General features: G+C 44.2%; 1 protein-coding gene and 1 long non-coding RNA gene across 17 annotated transcripts in view; one reads left to right on the forward strand and one right to left on the reverse strand.

Annotated features, from left to right (window-relative positions):
- cacna1ab (calcium channel, voltage-dependent, P/Q type, alpha 1A subunit, b) overlaps window positions 1–22,176 on the reverse strand; it is an 85,136-nt gene that overhangs the window by 61,336 nt on the left and 1,624 nt on the right. For 14 of the 16 annotated variants that reach the window (XM_057035174.1, XM_057035171.1, XM_057035178.1 and 11 more), the window contains exons 2-3: window positions 17,436–17,810; window positions 5,763–6,044 (exon numbers count right to left, since the gene is read on the reverse strand). In XM_057035174.1, the coding sequence (XP_056891154.1) occupies window positions 5,763–6,044; window positions 17,436–17,806 (653 nt within the window). In that variant the 5' untranslated portion in view covers window positions 17,807–17,810. Of the gene's footprint in view, window positions 1–5,762; window positions 6,045–6,145; window positions 6,731–17,435; window positions 17,811–22,176 lie in introns of those variants that run through there. The other 2 variants (XM_057035185.1, XM_057035184.1) reach the window with 2 other exon arrangements.
- Window positions 7,550–9,411, forward strand: LOC130527082 (uncharacterized). Its single transcript, XR_008950931.1, has 2 exons — window positions 7,550–7,783; window positions 8,577–9,411. It is a non-coding gene; the product is annotated as an uncharacterized LOC130527082 (long non-coding RNA).

The following is a 22,176-nucleotide window of genomic DNA, read 5'->3' on the forward strand; positions in this document are numbered from 1 at the left end:
GACAATTAAGAAACAACAGCCACTCTTTGCACTTGTATGTTTAAACAGAGACCTTAAATCCAATTTTTATCACATCAGGATTTTTTAACTTTTCATTTAATTTAATCCTGCTGAGCAACATAAACAAATATATTCTACCGGTAAATGCTTTTTTTTTTTCTAACTGTGTCTGTAACGCAGCCACCGTGAAATATACGTTTGTATCAACTACACACAAATTACGTTGTTTATGCTTTTTTACTCAAACAATGAACAATCTAAAACTTCCCGATGGCCCACCTCTAAAATCTTCTATTTTCATCGCAGTGGCGATTTATTTTGCCTTCCGTCTGATTTGTACAGCGGAAAGACCGCGGCCGCCTGCTCTCTGTGTGTTGACCCAGTCTTCCAGAATGTTTTCAAGTTCGGGCCACCTGCGATGTTTACATCTAAAAGCTTTTGTTGTCTTTTTGCTTTGGATCAGTTCTTCATGCTGCCGTCTCCACCTTCTCGCCATTGATTACCGTAATGTATGCCAAGATTACGTGTGCCAGCTCGATTTCCTTCTTCAACCGCCAGAGTGATCGCTTTTAACTTAAAAGTCGGATCACATATGCTTTTCTTCTAGTATTTTCCATGTTGATGAGGGTTAGTAAAAATGACTGATTGACAATAGTTGTGATAGTGCGCTACAAAAAAAACATAAATAAGCCACACCGTAGAATAAGCCGCAGTGATTAAAGTGTAGGAAAAAAGTAGCACCTTATAGTCCAGAAATTACGGTCATATTAATATTAGGCAGAAAATGAAATATCGGGGTTGTGATCAATGGCTGAGGTGTTCACCATCACAACACGACTGCCAGCCAGGTTTACCTTATAATCTATTTTACAAAGCTATCTAGTTTTAATATTATAGGGCATAAAAAATCCTGGTCTGATTTGTGGAGGTCAAATACGATTACGGAGGTCAACTTGCTGCTGGTGTCGAGTGTCTCCTCCTTTTTCACCATGCTTCTTCCCACTACTGACTGTACAGACAGCCTAAATCTACTCCCCACACCTGCTTTTGACAAAGCCTGACTGGTCTCCCTCCAACACCATTAAATTCAGTCTGAAAGCCCTCGCTTTCCCCTAATTAAACACCCCTCCCTCCCACCCTTCTCCTCCATAACAAAACAACCCTCCTCTTCTCAGGTACATGTTACCTTGGGGCTTTGTTGAATGACAGAGCCACAGGTCTGACCCTCAGCTTGCTCAGGCTGATTTTCAGACTGCTGATCTGTCAGCGTCCGAGTCAGCTGGACTCTGCTGGTGTCTCCACTCGTTTGCATGGCGCCGACCAATCAGCTCTGTGAATGAGAGCTGTCAGGACGATAGGACAGCACCACCGACAGCTGCTGTTGATGGAATGACACCCAGTAGTTTCATGGATTGTTCATTTTCAGTTTTTGAAAACAGTGACTCCTGCTTCCTGTCGGCGACGCATTAGACGTCTCCTCACAGAGGATCAGGTGAAGGATTGTGGTTGTTGGTTTAACATCCAACATTTTGTTTTCAAGTGACAAGCATTTACAAACATGTAACACACGTGATCACAGTGTGAGCATCGAGGCTGCCATCTGCTCTGTTACATCAGGCACACACTGGTGGCATGGATGGATGGATGGATGGATGGATGGATGGATGGATGGATGGATGGATGGATGGATGGACATACAGACGTGACTATTTTTTATTTCTCTCTCTCTTTTCATCTCTCTCCTCTCTCTCCCCTTTTCCTCTCCCTCCCTCGCTGTCCCTCCTCTTCCCTCTTCTCTCTCCCCCCCTGCTCCTGCTCTCCTCCCCTCTCTCTCTCTCTCCACCTACATCTCACCCCTCTCTCCTTCTCCCCTCCCTCCCTCCCTCTCCCTCCCCCCCCTCTCCCTCTCCCCCTCCTCTTTCTCCATCCCTCACTCCCCTCTCTTCCTCTCCTTCTCTCTACTTCCTCTCTCTCCCTCTCCATCTCCCTCTCTCCCTCTCTCCCTTTCCCTCTCCCCTCTCTCCCTCTCTCCCTTTCCCTCTCCCTACTCTCCCTCTACCTGTCTCTCCCTACCCCGTTCCTGCCCCTGACTCGAATCTGCACTCCACACCATAGTCAAATGGAGTCGGGTGGTGGTGATGGAGGGTAAGGAGAGCGCAGCAGCAGGCGGGTGTGGGGGGGAGGCGGGGATGAGCAGCTTAGAAAGAGAAAGAAGAGCTGAGAGAATAAAAGATGAGAAAAGACAATATTTTTCAATCATCTCCACTTTGTGTTGGCTCCACTAGCTAAACGTCATGAGAAGATCTGGCCTCTCTTCCTCCGTGTGAGGCTGAAGGGATCTTCTATTGCAGCTCAATTACAATAATCATGATCATTAAGGGGATCCTGTCTCATTATTTAGGTAAAACTAATAGTTAGAATTATGTGAACAGGCCGTGTTTTCATTCCCTCCATTGTTTCTCACATTCTGGCAGAAATGGGACAGTAAAAGTAACATTGTTGCGCTATCACGAGCTAAAGTTTCCTTTTTTAACTGACTCTTTACACTGAACACCAGGTGTAATGTTAGCAATACTGAAGTAGAGAGTTGTAACTTAAATGTGACATTATTCTCAGCTGCTGGCCGCTGTTTCCTGCCTGTCTCTTAAATATAAACTAACCAATGTGACTGAAGAATACGACCAAGGTAACTTTGTGGACACCTGAAACTTGGAAAAATGTGTGGGAGATTAGACCGTGTACAAATTTAGAATGCTGCCCACTCACAAAAACAAAGCCAGTTAATAACATATTTTTTTCTTGATACAGCTGCAGGATGTGATAAAGTAAAGGTTCAATTCAGGAACCAGAGTCCAGACTGCTGACCAAGTCAGGAAGGTGATTAAAGTACAAGTATAAAAATTGATGGACCATGTTATACATGTGAACCTCTGGTTGGATTGTCTTGTGTGTGTTAGAAATATGCAGTTAAATATCTGTTAAAACCTTATCATATGTGTGTTAATATTAGAAAACCTCAGAGAGTTCATAGGAGTTTAGCTCCTCCCTCTATTTCTACATGGATTCAGCCTCTGTGGATCTGTATACGAGATTGTGTTCTTTGGGGCCAAAGACATAAATCTGCCAGTGGTGGGCTGAATGCAGAGGATTCACGTGTGTGTGTGTGTGGCCATGTGTGTGTTCTATATGCGGAACAGAATATGAATTTGACTAGCAAAAGGAGGACATCTGTGGAAAGTTGGAGAATTGCAAATGCCTGTCTGAGGTTAAGGTTAGGATGTGGTTTGGATTAGAGTAAGAGGTCGGGCGATGCATTATGTTAGTAGCAGTCCTCACAAAGATAGAAGTAGTAACTTGTGTATGTGTGTGTATGCATTAGTGCTGAGATGCTTTTGCACCAGCACAGTGACAGTGTTTTTTTCCTCTATTGATGGAGAGTAAAGGAGAGCTGGAATAGGGAGAAGGGGGACATATGCACACACAAACACACACACACACACACACACACCTGGCTGTGAGATCACATATCTGCATTAGAGTTTGGTCACAACAACCATTCCATTGGTGCTTAACAGTCTGTTGGGATAGCTTAAATTATTACTAACAAACCACTTGTGGCAGAAAATCTCCATTCAAAAGTCTGTCAAAAATACCTGTAAAAATTTGATTAATCCAAATTTCAACGCTACTGAAAATAATACCTTCTGATGACCCTTGCAGGACAAACAGCGCCCCCTAGCGAAGTATTATGCTTGCGTAACAATCATACGGAACCACACATTTCCGTTCTTCCTACGTTTTACGTGTTTTTCTTTCTGCATTTTAAGCATCACAAGATTTTTAATTTTGTATTCTGAGCAGTGCTGCTGCTAAACTTGGAATGAAATGAAACAGAGCAAAAAAACATGTGGATGAAAGAGAAGATGGAGGACGGAACATTAACAGTTGCAGGAATACAAGTGCAGCGGAAAGAGGGGGAGATGAAAGGGGTGGAGTGAGGGAGCGAGAGGGAATGTGGAAGTGCTGGGAGAGGGAGGGAGGATTGATAATGAAGTCCTCTGGGCCTCTGGTGAAGAAGCCACAGCGCCTGCCAGCCAACAGAGCCTGACTATGTACAGATGGTGGCATGCTGGGATGTGCTGAGCTCACAACAAATTAATTTTTTTTTTTACAGTTGACAATATTTTTCGATAGAAACAATTCCTTTGTCTATGGGGAAGATTCTGTTTAAAGCTGCTTCCATGTTGGGATTGGAAGGGTGTTTTCTTGTGCTTGATATTCATACAGTAATGACAAGATTGAACCTCTTTACACATGTGTGTTAGGGATTTACTTTCATATTCACATTTGAAAGATACATCGTCAACTCTGCCATTTTTTTATGCCATTTGTGCATCATACTACAATAAAAATGCTGCATATTCATTTGTTTTGTCAATAATGTCAATCTGAGATATCGCTTTTAATAGTAAATCCATCAGAAATTGCCAGAAGACACAAACAAAAAAGTCTTTTCCCTGTTTGTTTTTTCTTAAAACTAATTCAGGGATTTATTTCTGAATTCAGCCATTAAATTAATGAGGCAGTGGCATCAAAACATAGACCAACCATCATAATGCCACCAAAAAGGAAGGCAAAGCTGTCAATGTTTATATTAAATGGGGCATCACATGCCCAAAGTCATTATTAGATGATTTAGGCTTCAAATAGAAAGGTCTATGAGAGCAGGAACTGGACATAAAACAAAAATCCTCTGTAATTAGTAATAAAATATATAATAGGTTGATGCCAATTCTTCCCAGGACACTGAATCAGGGGGTTGAGTTGCCTCCTGCTTAATGTGAAACTAACTAACTTGTGTACTTGAGACTGGAACTCTCTAAAACTATCAACATAGAGCAGGTAAACAACATCACTGATGAAAAAAAACAACACCAGAAAGAAGGTAACAAGGGAGATGGACTGCAGGATGGTGGGAAGTGGGACCACTCCTGCGCACTGGAGGAGTTACAGGAAATGTATCACGTTCATCAGTTTTAGGGCACACTGTTGTGTGTCACATAAATACAAAAGACTTTGGTTTAATTCAGGACCCTGAGAGTGAAGCCAAGGTGTCCAGAAAAAAAGATTTAATCCAGACATGCTTTAAAGCATGCCCCAGCAAAATTATAGAGGGTTTTATGAGTTATCATCTAATACAGGTTCTAACAGCCGCAGACCAACCTATCAGGACATTTACAGATTTTTCTGCCGTTGTCCTGCAGGACAGTCCACAGGATGCCCGTATATGGTCAGAGGTAATTAGAGCAGGAGAGTCATTTCCTCTCCCTTCTGGTAGGATCGTGCTTAAGCCTTCATAATGCTGACATCAGCACTCAGCTCCAGCTATAACTATAGCCCCAGCAAACACACCCAAACACACACGGGTCACTAACAGGTTTGACTGGGATGTTGTATTCAAGACCAGTGACATCACCAGGACTGCCGTCGATATCAACACCGTGGTTCATTTCATTAGTTTGTCAGCTGAGACTCAACCTGACAGTGTTTGACATGACGGGTTTCTGTCTGGTCAAGAGGACCAAAAAGAGTCCATCCAACACAGCTGAACCTTTAAAACACACACTAACAGAGGAAATCCTTCATATACACCCAGAACAACACAACCAATATAAAAAAGCATGGACATATATGAACCCCCCCCAAACACACGCACACACACACATTACCTTGCCCATCAGCTCATGAAAGGATATGGCCACTCGGTGATCTTCTTGGCATACTTCCTCACCACGTTGTCCTCGCTGAAGAGGAACAGGGAGCGGTTGACTGTCAGGCAGTTCTGCCGGACCGGTATGGGGTTGTACAGGGCCATGGTCCGGGCTCTTTGGGCCATCGACTGCTTGTACATCCGCTGTGCTCCTGGAGCCCCCCCTTGCCTGCTGCCACCACGGCCGGGCCCCCCTTGTCCACCGGCACCCCCACCGCCACCTCCTCCTCCACCTCCATACCTGTTGGGTAGCTCGTCTCCAAAGCGCGCCATTCTGCAGACACCAAATGCCAGAGGTTAGGAAGGAGCTGGGGGGAGACCTCAGAGTGACACCTCCACATGCCACCACCCCATCAGCCTTGGCTCCAAACACACATGCAGAAAGGAGCTCCTCTGGCTTATCTCTCAGTCCGAGCCTTCCCTGCTTACTATCTTCGTCTCCTTCTCAAATCTTCAGCGGCGAGAAGATCCCTCCATTTGTGTGAAGAGGGGAGGGAGGGTGGAAAGACAGGAGAGGAGGAGAGATGGAAAGCGCACGGTGTCTCTGCTCGTGCGTATGGAATAAAGCGCGCTGGATTTATGTAATTTATGGCGAATCAGTTCCCTCGCAGCTACAGGAGACGCAGTTCATGGGAAATCTCTCCAGAAATCAAAGGTTTTTCGGAGGGTGAAAAAAGAAAAAACATCCTTTACTTTCTACAGATATATGCGTTGATTTAGTTTGATGTGGAAAACCCCTTCAGGAATGCATTTAAAGTCAGAAACAGATGAACGAGTCCTTAAACACGCTATATGGATGCATAGCTGTGCCTTTTACTGAATATTGCAATCAGCCCACTTAGTGCCCTCGCTGAGGACTGCGTCTTTTTCTCAACAGCCGAGTGAATCTTGACGAGATCTGCAGTTGTCTGTGAACCCCCCTCCCCGCCCCCCCTCCGTAGGTGGCCCCCTTTTACCGACCGCGAGATAAGAATAGAACTAGATAAGAGTAAAATCTTTAATAATGTATTTATTCTTGTGCCATAAATCCGCAGTGTTTGATGTGGCTCGGCAGAGACCCCCGCTGCCTCCCCTCACTGCCACCGCGCAACTCTGGTTACACGCAGACGCCAACAGAGGGGGGCTTCCCCAAAATTCGGGGCTGGTGACATTTGTTGATATTTGGTGATGGACGGTGCGGCATCCCTCCTCCTCCTCTTCCTCTTCCTCTTCTTCTTCTTCCTCCTCCCCCTCCTCCTCCTCCTCCTCCTCCTCACCGAGGCGTCGGTCACTGAATTTGGGCGTGATTGCGCGCACTTGGAGACGAAAATACAGCGCTCCTCAAATCTAATAACGTGTATCTCCCCCTTCGACCTTCTGCTCGGAAAACGCAAGTGAAATATAAAGAGTTGAGGGAGTTAAAAGAAAAAAAATGTGTCCACAATAATCATCTATAATCCAAAGATGGGAGAACATGAATCCCGGACGAGTAGGATCCGGAGGAGCAGAAAAAGACCACTGGGGGTGGCAGCATCATCACCAGCATCAATGCTCGATCAGGAAAAACGGCAGCGGGTGTGCGGGTGGGCTGGTGCGGCGACCCGCACCTTCTCCTCCGCCAGTGGGCAGAAAATCCGCGCCCAGCAGCATCGCCCCCTCGGAGGCTCCCCCAAAAGTAGAGAGAGGCGGCTAGAACCGCAGAGCTCCAGTCTAATGTCTCTTTTCTCTTTCTTCCAGCCCTCCCTCTCTGATCGTTTTTTTCCACCCTCGACCCCCCGCGGGGACGCTAGTCGGTCCGGTGGACTCCGGTGGAGATCTTTGCGAAGGAAAGCCGACGAGCGGAGCGCCTCCCTGCCCCCTTTAGCATTCAGTCGACAGTCTGAACATCTGATCAGGAACAGCAACCGATCGAGACGCGCACAACCGTGGCCAAGCCTTGCAGCGCACGACGCACGGCGCCTCCCTGGTGCCTCCCCCACCTTCCAACGCACTCCCCCAATAGCGCACGTACGGGCGTATGGTGAATGTTGCAAGGTACAACACCTCTCTTTACTCTTGAAAACGAGCCAAGTGTCGGTCGAGTTTAGATTATGGGGGATTTTTAAGAGGTGAGTCAACTCTGAGATCAAGAAAATTATGGCACAAATATCGCCCACGATCGTTGTTACGTTTACACTTTTCTCTCCTGGAGATTATTGTCGGAAAACATACATCGTTTTGATGGAAATGGAGAATGTTTCAAAGTGCATCTGATTAGGAAAATGGTTAAACACGAGATCATGTAGACAGAATAATAAGCGTACAGGCTCTGACCTACAGTGATTTCCAAATCTAATACAGGGAAGAACTTCAAACTTTCTTCAAACGACCATCTAATACTGAGATGGTGCTAAACTGACTACATGAACAATCGACCAATTTCCTCCAAAATGTAAATATTGAAGCACATAGGCGTCTTCTTTTCCCCATAAAGAAACTATTGGAATGAACATCTGGATCATTTGCATTAATGATCTTAAATCTCACTTCAATAGATATAAATATATATAAATCCAGCACCATTAAGCTCCCTATGGCTGAAGAGTTCCAATAAATAGAAATAAACCCTGAACAGCAGTGTCAGTACATGTACCCAGTTATTCATTTGAAATCAACTGAGAAATCTTTGGAAAAACTGTGTTGCCAATAAAAGTTGGATGATTGATTTGGTAATTGAAATGTTTGGAGTATAGAGTGCTGTGTTGGCCTTCTCCTCTCTTTTTTAGTCATTTCTGAAGATATTTTGAAAAAGGTTTCATCTCCTTCCATTCTCTTCTCTCTCCGCCAGGCCGTCTGGAATTCTGGCTGCTGCATCTGAGTGGACTTTGAAGCAATTCAGCAAAGCTGTTTCCCAGGATAAACTGAACAGGCTGTCACTGTTCCAGAGCAGGAAGGCTGAAGCATGACAGTGGGGCAGCGGAGGAGCCTTTTCAACCAAATCTTTGAGATGTATGTTAATGAAAAGTATAAAAATCTGAGGAAAACTAAGAGGAAGTATTTGATATTAAATAAGTTTTACCATTATATAAATTAAAGGCAATCTTCTCATACTACAAAACACCACACCCACTGTGCATGAGAAATGTGTAATATTTCTCTAAAGACTGTAATTAATTATAATTTTATCACAACTAAATATAAATTCTGTGACTGGAGGAACCAGGTTTGCGCACACTGTCACTGTCCTTGGTACTGAAACAGGCTGACAGGACCCAAGTTGCTGCCCAAAGTTCTGAAATCTGATTTTACATTTTTGAGGACTCTCAAATGGCAAAACTGTCTGTGTGAATCCATCTGTTACAGGCAGCATTCAGAGCTCTTTCTGGCATTGGCAGGCTAAACCAGCATTGGACTCTTCAAATTACCATATGGTGCATTCAGGTTCTGAGGAGGAAGAAACAAGCAGAACTTACATGGAGAGGAAGCTTTGTTTGTTCTGCAATATTTCACAATTTGTACAAGAGAGGGTGATGTATACAGAATAAAAAAAGATTAAATGCGTTCAAAATATCAACAGTCACACAACAACTCATAAAGTTTTTTTCTTTCCCACACTAAATCAGTCCTAACATTTACATCAATCTAATTAAAGGCTTAAATAAACTTTCTTTAATTCTGAAAAAGTGTTCAGAGTCATTTTTTTTGCTTCTGCATGTCAGGAGGTCCCCATGTTACAGCTCAGAGACAGCTGAAGAATGTAGATCTGGGTCAGAAATATTTACCACAAAACTCTTTTTTGCAGTCAAATCCAATATTTGGCCTTCAGATTTGGTTTGAAATATATCCTGACACCTGCTGAAGATGGTAATGAGCAGTGTGGAGGCTCTGCTTTGCACCGGAGCTGGATTCTACCTGTCTTACACACACTGCAAACCCCCTCCGATGCTCTTGTTTTATGCGATGCTTCGATCAGCGTCACAACGTCACATCGTCGGATTTGCTCATTAACTGATTCCCGGACAACAGTGGCCACTAACAGGCAGCATAAAAGCCCATTCCCATTGACAGCGTGGCAGACAGAAGTGAAAGCGAGTGTCGGGAAGAGGTGGATGGTAATGGAGAAACAGTGGGGGTGGAGGGTGCAGAGGCTGGTGGGAAAGCCTGCCTGTGATTTACACCATCACGGGAACCCCGAAGACGGATACACAGATTTTATACTCTTCTTCTTTTTTGCATTCAGGTTGGTCCCAATTTCCTTATTGCTTCTTTTATGAGTGTGTGTGCGTATCTGTGTGTGTATGTGGGGGTGAGGGAATCGTGTTGAGGCCCTGATGTGCAGAATTGTCATTCAGGGAGCATTCACAGAGGCAACCCCCGCAGAAAGCCCTGGCACCTCCCCTTTAAAACGACCTCCCCCTCACCACCACCACCATCACCACCACCACCTCCCCACATCATCCCACTCCCACTGCTTCCTCCCCCCTCCCCTATCTATTCTCTGATCTCACTCAGCAGGCCAAATCTACAAAGCTGTCTGAAGCCCCTTTCACACGAGCACTCAGGAGGATCTCCAGGGAGTAAGACGGGGAGCTTCAACACATCTGTGTGTTTACACATGCAACCAATCGCAGTGCTGCTCATCTTCACAAATGCTGAAGACTGTGATGAATGGCAGGTGGAGCAAATCCACCATCATCCTCTGGTTCTGTGGAGCCACTCTGGTGTCGGTCCATCTGCACCAGAAGCTCTCAGATGTTAAGTTCTTGCCATCGTTCTGGCATAGGGACAAGGTAAAGCAATAACATCGGCAGCCAAAGAATACTGATGACAACAACAGCTCATTAGACCCAGCTGTCATCCACGATATTCATGTTAGTTAAGAACATTGTGCTTTAATATTCTTCTGTCTAAGGGTTTCTACTTACTAAAAATACTTCTTTAAATACACACACATACAGGACTGAAACATTTGGTGACATGATGCTTGTCAGAACTGTAATAAAATAAAATTCTCTGTGTGTGCGTGAGTGTGAGAGAGAGAGAGATCTGGTGGGTTAAAGGGACGGGCAGAGTGATATAATGAGCTGATGTAGCATCCAAGCTAATTAGAGGATTGCTCTTTTTTGGCCGTTCTCGCGTTGACTCCACTTGTATTCATTGACTGGCTGGTTAATGAAAATGGAGCCGCCAAAGGGGGAGAACGTGGTGCTGGCCTCAGCTAATGGATGTAACGGTGTGGAGTAAGCATTCTGGAGAGAAGAATCACCACCACAGGATGGAGAAATGAGTCTCAGAAAGAAATGATTCAGTGGGGGACTGACCGGTTACGGATTCACCGCAGGAGGGTGGAGGTAGAAAACCCTTCTGCTTACTCTTCAGAGCAAATATTAGCTGGAGAAGACAGATATAAGACTGAAGATACTGAGAGATGATGAGGTTCTGAGCATTTTAAACCTCATTAAGCCTCCCTACAGGCCAGTCCCTAATCTTTCAGATGAAATCCCAGAATTCTGTCTGAAAACGTGGCCACCTGCCAGTGTGAGATGGCCAGCTGATTGAAGGACAAGTGGAGCACATCAAACTCATATGTCTTTGCCTAATGAGCATCCAGTTGGATAAGAGCTAAATGTACCAAAGAATCAACCTCAGTATCCAACACAGTAATATTGAGCTGCTGTGACCAATTTAGATAAATAAACGGCTCAGAGCAGAACACAATAAAGGGATTGTGGAGGTTTTCCACCATTACCACTGTGACCAGCAGTCATTGGTAGGTCGGACTACCAGTCGAAGAAATAACCATATACCCATCTCATCTCTGCATCGGTTATCTTTGTTTTATCCAATCATGACGAACAGAACCGCAGGATTCACTCCAAAAGCAGAAGTAGGGCAAAGAAATGCTGAGTCTTTCTTTTTGGTTGGGGAGCCTAAAGAACAGGGACAAAGGTTCACTTCCCCATTTGGGTCTGACCAGGTGGGCTGGATGGCTATCTGACCAATTATTGGATAATTTTGGTTCTATTGGACTCTCCAGGTTCTCCAGGTGGTTTCCAGGCATGCGAACACACAGATGACACAAGCAGAGATTTAACAGTTGATACAGGCAGTAACAGAACAGCCTGGAAGAGGCAAAGAGCGGAGATCAATGCAACTTTCTCCTCTGCCAAAACACACAAGAACAGTTTGGAGTTGTTCTGAAAATCGGACCAAAGAAGAGGAGTGCAGTGAAAAGGGAAGGGAAAGGAAATGTGAGGATTTAGGAAAGGAAGGAAGGAGAGACACTCTCCTCAAGGAGTGATGGAGGAACAAAGGAATAGACCAGACTAAAGTGGATGACCTCTCATGGTGGGATGCAATAACTTTTTACTGCTTCAGCGTGGAAGAAAATGAAAAGTTAATATTCTTGTCAACGGATCCAGGTTGTAGAAAATCGGTGTCGGTGTTGCAGCGCCCCCTGTTGGGTTGTATTGGCTGTTTAAGTGGATGTAAAGCGCCGGGATTTTTTTTTTAAATAAAAACCTCAGTCGCACCAAATTGACCAAGTTCCCGGGTTTGTTGGAGCTGAGCTGCACATGAATTCTCACTGGAAATTCTGGGCAGAGAGTTTCAACTGTTCCATTTCAGTGTGTGAAATGTTGCATTACACCCATAATTCATCTTAATATAAAAGACAGGTACATTTTTACAGAAGAATCTGCTGAGTGCAGCTTTAATGGGCTTAAAAGCCACTGAAAGTTTAACCTCATTTACTAGGTCAATATCATCTGTGTGTGTGTGTGTGTGTGTGTGTGTGTGTGTGTGTGTGTGTGTGTGTGTGTGTGTGTGTGTGTGTGTGTGTGTTCACATTTCATTGAGAAAGAAGCCACTGGCTTTATTTGACAGGAGTAGCAGCCAGCCAGCCAATCCCAGTGAGAGGATGACTGAAATGCATCCCAACTGCATCCAGAGTTAACCTGGAATCATTGTGTCGGCATTACAGAATAAACCAATAAAAACAATACCAAAAAGCTGAAGTGGAACTCACGACTAAAATACAACATAAGCGGGAAATGCAGTTGAATTAAAAAGAAAACTCTTCACTTGTTCTAAATCAAAAGAGGTCAAATTATGTTAGTATTATTTGCAATTTGTTAATTTATATTATTGCCTTAGTTTTAGGTATTTCATATTATTGGCAATTTGAGTGAGAAAAGGCACATTCCAAATGTCCACCACTGTCATTATCACCACGATGTGCAGCCAAAACCTTAACACATCTACCCACCAGAGGCACCTTGCCAAGCCAAGGAAGCGCTGTGTTATTACAAGAAGATCGCTGTTACTAAAACTATTAGCTAATTGATGGCTTCAGCATGTCAGCTCTCAGGGCTGACACAACAAAACAAACCATCGCTGCAGACGCCATCAAAAAGTAATCTCTATATTACTGTGGCAGCTTTTAAAACAAAGTAAATTGCATTTTTGAACATTTATAAGTGGAGCTTTAATTTTTCAAAGTACATCTTCTCCTTTCAGTGGAGCCATGCAGAGTTGTTGAAAGGGAAAACGTGCATACACCAGCCAAAAGGAATGAAAGGGCTCTGAGATAGGCCACAGTATCATCCTGACCAGCTACACCGTGAACTCCTCATAACAGACAGGGAAATGTTGTTTCTTTACAGCTGCAGGTTTCATACAGCACAAATCCTGGTGGGAACAGTGCTGTGGGAAGGCATTTTAATACAATATGGAGCTGTGTTTAGTAGTGTGTGAAGCACACATTTTCCTCTAGGGAAAATTTGTTAGGGGAGAACAAACACACTTCTGATGGAGTTCTGGTCATTAAAATGCAGGATGTATCAGTGATTTCATGACATCTACAACAAAATTGCATAGCCAAAATATCTAAACTTTCAGAACTTGGGCTGAAAGTAGCCAGGCTTTTAATTGTTAGGTGTAAAGTTAAGGTACCTCTTAATTTAGCTGTTTTGGGAATATTTAAAATCTCCAGGAATCATAAGGTCGGAACCGAAATGAGTGACCATCGTACAGCGTTCCTCTTGCGCCACCTTGTGGTCAATATGCGGTACTGCTGGCGAGGGATTCTGCCTCTCGTGGGCAAATGAAAATGAAAATAAATTCACGTTTCAAATCGCAAGATCAAAAGTCAAAGTCCCACCGGAATCCGGAAGATCACGAAAATATAATCAGCCTTTCATTGGTCCATTACCATTGTCTAGTGAAAATGTTATTAAATACTGCACATAGCCTACTTGGTTAGACAATATTACAACTACTACTACTACAACTACTACTAGTATTACATATTACATATTACTACACTATCACTGGAGTGTCTTTTATGTGATTTGGAATTAATGATTTAAAGTTGGTGGAAAAACTGGGGAGACTTCCATGATCTCTGTTGGCCGTGTGGTGAAGCCTGAGCTCTGTGATAGAGGCCAGAACATCTGAACGTGATTTAATCCTCTGATGTGTGTGAAAAAAGCTATTCACGTCACCATGTGTGTCACCGTGACGCATATAGTCCTTTATCACCTTGCTCTAAAACACACACAGGCGGATTGATTATTTTACTAACACAAGAGGGCAGTAGCAGGCAGACATCTGTGTGTGTGTGTGTGTGTGCGTGCGTGCGTGCGTGTGTGTGCGTGTGTGCGTGCGTGCGTGTGTGTGTGTGTGTGTGTGTGTGTGTGTGTGTGTGTGTGTGTGTGTGTGTGCGGTGAGATGAAATAAAAGAAAAGGGAAATGAGTCACTGAGGATTTGGTTGAAAGAGATGAATGACATTTAAGTGTGTCCTCACCAGTAGAAGCCCAACATTTTCCCTTCAACTCCACCTCAGTGTCTGATGTGAAATATGGCTGCAGTCCTCCTGTCAGGGTTGGAAGTAATCGATTACAAAGACTCAAGTTACTCTTATTATTTACTGGGTTCTTGTACCTTTCCACGCTATTTTAAAACAGCAATTCTACGGTTACAGCGATGACAGTGTGGGAATGCGGCAAAATGGGCTGGTTGCAATGGGACGGGGAGGGCTGGAAGGGTATATAGAGACTTGAGGTGGAAGGTGGAGAGATGGAAGGGTCAAGTAGAAAATCTCCAGCAGCAGAAAGGCACATCTCAGCAGAGAGATTGTCAGATGGCCTTAAGAATGTCTTTAATGAACAGATCAACCAGGATGTAGGAGAGAACAAAGAGACTTTGTGCTGAGCAGCACAGAAAAGACAGAATAAGATGGACCACCAGGTGCAGAGGTGCAGTAGTTAAATGCAGCAACCAGGGTTGATGAGGCAGCAGCTTTAGGAGGAATCTGAGAGCTTCCAGGAGCACTCTTAGAGCAAGAAGAGACCAGAGAAGTGTAAGAGATGTAGAAGATGTTTCAGGAGAGGGAGGTCAGCAGGAGAAGGGCAAAAGGAAGCGAAAGTTGCAGCGTTCCCCTGAGGAAACCCACCAGTTTCAGATGTTCAGGGATGAAATCTGAGCTCAACACAGAGAGGATGATGAAGAGGAGGAGGAGATTATTCTTGTTGGTCCTCTCCCTGAGTAACAATCCACCTTTAGTGACATTCCAACACAAATATATTTGTAATAAAGGTGCAGAAGCTGTAACATGGTGACGGAGCAGAGACGGTTCAGTGTTCTTCAAATCCTTTAAACTGGAGGTGGAAGGCAAATGTTGGAAAGTGAATTAACCTGTGAGATGTAAAAAAAAAAATTAAAAAAAATACACCAGGCCTGACTGATGGCAGCAGAGCTACAAGGGACAACGTCCACAACTGAGTTTCAGAAAAATCCCACAAACCATGTTTAAAAACTGTAAACGATTGGAAGCAACGAGACAGGAGGAACTCTGGCCACTGGAAAAGGACAAAGAAGGACAGGAAGAATAAATGAGAAAGTTAAAAATAAAAGACTCCAGAGACTGAAGCACCTGGGGGACATACAGTGACCTCCAGGCAGGACGGAGGTTACAACAGTCATTCAGTGTTTTGGTTGTTTCTTTGACTTTTTGTCCAGAAAAGTTTTCCTTCTGACCCTGTTTTGGGTTTGTTTTGTTGGTTGCTTCTTCTTTTCCAGACCAAAAGTTTCGCCAGTTTACTGTGATCTTCAGGAACCTCAATACAGAGACTGAACATCGGTGAGACCAAAGCTGCTGACAGAGGAGCAGACCTCCAACCCAAACTGTGGACAGGCTGATGTCCTCCAGCCCTTCCCAACCCTACAGAGGCTGTCGGGGGACAAATTTCCGCAACTTAACTGATCTAACTGGGCAAATCTGATAAATCGGGTAGTCGGAGAAGACATTTAACTCAAGTATAGGACATCTGAGCAGAGCAAGAATATCTGATAATCTGACACAGAAGGAAGAAGAGCCAAGTTTATGGAAGACGAAGGGACGAGGCGACGAGGCGATTAATCAGGACAGAATAGGTGATGTAATCAGGGCGACCATGGACAGAACATAGACAAGAGAGGAAGACATGAGCGAAACCAGCACAAATAAATAGGCAAAGCCACCAAGCCTGACACACCTGACTACAGCGAGGTTTGTCTGGATACAATGCGACTGTTCAAAATCATATTTCCATTTCTTGCCAGTTAAGGGATTTGTTCTTTTCTTATTTAACGTATGTGTGTGCTCAGTCAATAATGACGGGTGAGACGGGTGATTCAACAGAGGCCAGCGGGCTCTCGGTCCCACTTATTTTTCTTATTATCATGCTCATCACAGGGGACACAGGGGCCGCCACTGCGGCTCCTGAAGCACATATTCGTGGTTTGGGTGGGATCACGTGGCGGGCACGGAGAACCTTGGAAACACCAGGGGGGTATTAAAAGAGTGAGAGTGACAGAGACATAAAGTCACAAAGGGACGGAGGGTAATAAAATCATTGGGACCTGTTGGGAACCTTTTCACCTCTGTGACGAGATGAAGGAGGGTTTTAACCCGTCATGTGTAATAAAAGTCAACAAACGCCCTCCGGCCCTGCAACACCTGAGCAGATCCTCTGCTGGGACAGCAGCTGCCGTCCTGCCAGCCCTCATCCTGGTTTGTCATTTTGAAAAGGCGAAATACAGAAAAGCTTCTGCTCCCGTCAGTTGTACGGAAGGGTGCTGATGTGCAGCAGTAGCACACACTGGAACAAATCTATGGTTGAAGTGGTTAAAAAGAATCTCATAAAACACAAAAAAAAAAATGCTGATTTGTGAGAGCACGATCCTGGAATAACATTGTTTTAGTCTTGTTTGGGTATAAACATGTTTGCCTCCCTTCTGTGCAATCAACAGAGACACAAAGCTAGTGATTATTTAAATCCCTCCAGCACAAGATCTTGCACCTTTATGTATTGATCTTACCATAAACCTCAGGTTCTAATTGATTCACATAGTCAGAAGCCTCTCTAACAAAAACATCAAAGTGGTGAAACTTGGATAGTTTTTAGCCATAAAGGTGGACTGAAAATGGGAGAACAAGCTTCATGTTCACAGTAATTATGCTTTATGGGTCTTCCACTGTAGCCTGCACAGGGTTGATTATCATACATGTGAGATCATTGCATGATAACAGAGGGAGCAGGAGGAAACATACATGTCCAAGTACACAAGATACAACACAAGCAGCTGCCTGAGGAAGCTGAGCCCAGCTGTAGCCGTTTCTATATGCTTGAAAATCACAGAATCCTTAAATTTGTCCGTACTCACTCCCATTGTTTCCTCCTGGCCTGTGGTGTGTTATGCAACTTGTGTGCCTGGTGAGCCAGGATGACATCCCTGTGGTCCACCAGTCCTCCTCTCCGGCGGATCGGGGGGACAGTAGAGTCATTAGTAACCAGAGACAAGGGCTTCCGGCCAAAGCGCGCACCATAGCCGCCTCCTCCAACAGGAAAGGGCACATCAGCGTACTGGTCGACCTGGACGTCATAGACAGTGTGATAGTAGGTAGGGTTTGGGCCCACGCTGCTTCCACTGATGGGGGGTGGGTGGCAGCGTGGCGGCCTGCGGATGCCCTGAGAGGAGGAGGTGTGGGGACACACCACCGAGCCACCAAGCTCCTGGTAGAGGGGGGACAGCATGGATCTGGAAGAAGGGAGAAAAGGGAAAGTGTGGGGAAGGTTAGAGAAGCTGGCCAACAAACCCAAGCAGCAAAGAACAAAGGTTTTATATTTAGTGAACTTCACTCAAACCCGAAGCAACTTAAAAACTTTTGATGTGTTTGGAAGGTGGGGCCAAAGGGCTGGTTGTCAAAGGTGCCACCAGTGTCTCACCAAGCTGCACTGATTGTTCAGAGTAAAGATTGTTTAGGTGGATACCCAGCTTTAATTATATGTTCTATTTTTTTTTTTTTTTAAAGACAAAAAAAACAGGAAAGAATGACCTCTTAAATGTCCATATTGAAATTAGAAACTAAATGAATCAAATATTCATGTGAAGCCACACACCATCTGACCCATCAATAAGGACAAGCTGCAAAGACAAACGGGACAAGAAGAAGACAACAAACAAGAACTCACAAAAACCAAGAATTACAACACAACTCTTAAAACAAAGAAATAAAAGCATCTGTGGGTGTTCCTTGCACGTGAGAACAACATTTGTGCTCAGCAGACTTCTGCTGAAGCAGCATTCCACATAATTTCCCCCTGACGTGGTGTGAAAGTGAAACTAACTGACTGAGACGGACACACGCAGATTTATACTCACACTGCAGGTGCCCTGATAGGACATAATGCTATGGTCAGGACTTTGCATGTGTGTGTTAGCATACCCAGAGCAAGGGTAAGAAGTGGACAGTGAGGACTCGGGTGACAGAGAGGGAGGGGGGATGGGGAGGGAGGGCTGATGAAAGAGAGGGAACACATGAAGGAGGAAGGTGTGAGGGCATTGTGGGAACAGAGGAAACCACAGCATCGTGCAGAAGGTAGGGTTAAAGATGCTGAGGCGGCAACGGTGGAAGAGATCAGTGGACATGACGGATGAGACAATCAGAGGCTGACTGCTGATGAGGATGCCACAGCAGAGTAGCGCAGATGATGCAGAATCTTTTCTCACATTCATTCACTATGTGTAAAGCCGTTTCTCAACTCTGGTGTCAGCAAAGGGGAGAAAGGATGCCTCCACGTGTCGGGTTTGTCAGGGTCAGCAAGACCCATCCACAGCAGCAGGCCTCATCCTCCACATCTACGCTCTTCTGCCACGACTGGAAGAACATCACGGTGGCTACTGTGACCTTTCAGGTTTAGCCGCGAAGGGTAACAGCACATATAGATGCTGCCTTTGTGGCAGAATTATGAGGAGAACATTTTTCTTTCCGTCATCTATTGAATAGCCGAGGTCAAATCAGTTCTTCCTTCTATCAAAGTGAGAAATGCACAAGGTTACATCATTAATTCACAGCAGATCAGAAGGTAAAAAACTGTTTGCTTAATGTTTTCAGTATTCGGTCCTTTGTTTTCTGCATTTGTGCTGATACACATCTGCTTGAGAAACTGGCAAACTGATGCACGTTTGATGCGTTTCCGAGAAATGGGTGCGATGCCTCAGCATCATAGGGGACAGATTCTGACTGGAAGGTCACTGAACACAATCTCTGCCCAACACTGAGACATTCTTGCCAGGGAAAGATGAGGAATCAGGTGTGAAGCTAAAGGGATTCTGCATGTGTCAGGACAAGGAAGTGTAAAATGATCTAACTTCACACTTCAGCTGAGATTTAAAATATGGGGATGTAAGAAAAATAATAAATTCCTTAGAAGAGTTTTTGTTTTCTCTGCTAGTTACCCATAATGCTGCTTCTTTTTTTTGCCTTGTCATTACAGCTGTCATTTGTTTAAAAAACTGACCCTAAAAACCCAATTTAAAGCCATTTTCTATCTCTCTAAGCTCCAGAACAGGAGGCAGCAAAGTCAGCCAAACTACAACAAGATGCAGGTACAACATCCTTTCCTGTTGTCCTGGTGATTGACTGTGTTGGCAGCTGACGGCACAGTCAGCAGCTCATCAGCAGGATGCTCAGCACTCTGCTAGGCTGCTTTGCTGTCATTAAATGGGCCTTGGACAACCCGTTTCAATGTTAGAACATTTGTGCAAGGGATATTTTAGCTCCACAGATGTTGTACATGTCATTAAAACTGAGTCTTAATGGTCAGACTGAGACTGGGCAGAGTGGTAGTGTTACAGAAAGAAAAGAAAAGAAAGAAAGCCTCTCACAGAGCAGGTTTGACGGTGGTCCATCATCCACATGCAGCTGGCGCTCTCCTGGCCCCCCGTCTGACTTCCACTGACCTCTTTCTGCCCATCAACCCTCCTAACAGTCTGACCTCTGTGCTCGCAGCTCGTCAACTGCCGCATCCATCATGAAGCAGGTGAATGCTAACAGTGCCTTTCTCTGGCTTCTGGGGGGAAACAGGAGTCACACAAAGTCTCTCTTTCTGTTTGGAGAATATAGTTTTAGGTCAAATGCAAATCGAAATATAAAATAACTGAGATGGAGACCAGGGAAGAGAAGGATTTAAGATGAGGGATTAAACACCGATCTGCTGGTCAGCTGTTCTACATAAACTCTGTTCTCCAGGAAAAAAAAGTCATGAAAATCCAGAGGGTATAAATAAACCTGTGATCCCAAGGTTGGAACTTTAAAGCAAAGACACTCGTACAGTCCATCACCACGTTCACGAAGATCAACGCATCACTATTCTGCTTAAAACAAAACATTTTTCCAATTAGCAAATGGAGATCAAGTGATCTTGGCCTGAGAAAAACTAATTAAAATGTAAACAGTCTCTGTGAGTCAGCGTGCCAACTTGGGGCATGAATAAAATCAGCTGGCAGCCATTATTCTGAGAGCACTGGCCAAAATGACGGTGTGGCGGAGGAGATGGTGGTATTAAATCTGAGTCACTGATGGACACCGAGAGGCAGCCAAGAAAAACCCAGACAAAACAGACACGGAGGGACAGAGTTTTCACCACAAAACACATCTGGGACAGCTCCAAATGTCTTCCCTTGAACCCTAATAACAGTGAACAATAGATTATTTTATTTTGAGTGTCGCCAGGACTAACACAAAACACAGATTCACCCTTGCTTCAACACATAAGACTGTTGTTTGCTCCAGCTAGTACACCCATGACGACTGTAACTGATTTACGACAGACTGGGAATAGAACTACCTGCATCACTGATAGCCTGGAAAGCCTTCACGGGGCAATAAAATGTATAAAGATATCAGAAAATTTAATTCAGGGGGCATTAGCGCAGTGGAAAAGTAGCCCACAAGTAAAAGACCCACATTTGAAGTAAGTTGCATGAATAATATATAATGTCAAAGCAGGAAACAACACAGCCAAATGACCCTTAAATTAATTACATCATCCCCAACGTCAGAGTTGGAGACAGCTAATATCAAATATGGTGCCGTTTGCTCTGCTGCCACTGTAGCCACATGTATCTCTGCTGTAACTGGTCAGATAGAAGCCATGTTTATTGACTTCACTTTCCTCAGCAGTTACATTTCTAAGATAATCACATTCAGATGTAATTTTAATAAATTAATAAAATATATAATGGACAGTACTGTGTTAGTTCATATATTTACATACAGAGATTAAAACAGAGCCCCTACCTCTGTGGAATAAAGGCGTGAAGTTATTGCTGCGTCTAAAGTTGGATTTTGCATGCTCCCATTGGCATTCTTTAATGTCTTTGATGTGCAACCAAAAACATCCGCTATTAAAGCCACTTCATAAAGGAAAAGACTTCATCAATCCCTCCATCTTGCTTTAAATGCCTCATGTTGTTCCAATCAGACGATGCTGTGAGCAGCATCACATGTGCTTCATCTGTTTGGAGGTTTATCTCCTGGATGTGTTCATCCCCATTACTGGTTATTTATTTTTCATCTTGGCAGCTTCGGTTTCTCATTGGTTCAGCCTGACAAATACATACTGACAGCGCCGCTGTTTCGTCTCATGCCAATAAAGTTCAATTCGGTGGAGTAAAACTGACAATTGAAGGGATGAGAACACAGATGGGTTGATGGATAAAGAGATGGAGGGGCATTCAGCAGAGAGATGACCCAGAAGCAACTGGCAAGAGGGCAGGTGTGAGGCCGGAGTCCGTAAACAAGAATAGAGACACTCCTGTCAGAATAAATCCGCTCTATTTTGGATCTCCCATCTCGTGGGTTGGAGTAGGACTTCTAGTAGCTGCGAAGCATCTGTAAGATCCGAAACTTATGATGTTGGTGTCAAAATAGTAAAAGGACAGAGAAAAAGCCAAGAATATTTCTGGCCAAGAGGAGGAATAATACCTCTGAGATCTGTACGGAGAGATTTTATATAACTCTCCCCTCAGATAGCAGAACCTCGCATGTATGTATGTATGTATGTATGTATGTATGTATGTATGTATGTATGTATGTATGTATGTTGTATGTATGTATGTA

The sequence above is a fragment of the Takifugu flavidus genome, chromosome 6, assembly GCF_003711565.1.
Source record: "Takifugu flavidus isolate HTHZ2018 chromosome 6, ASM371156v2, whole genome shotgun sequence".
Taxonomy (NCBI): Eukaryota; Metazoa; Chordata; class Actinopteri; order Tetraodontiformes; family Tetraodontidae; genus Takifugu; species Takifugu flavidus.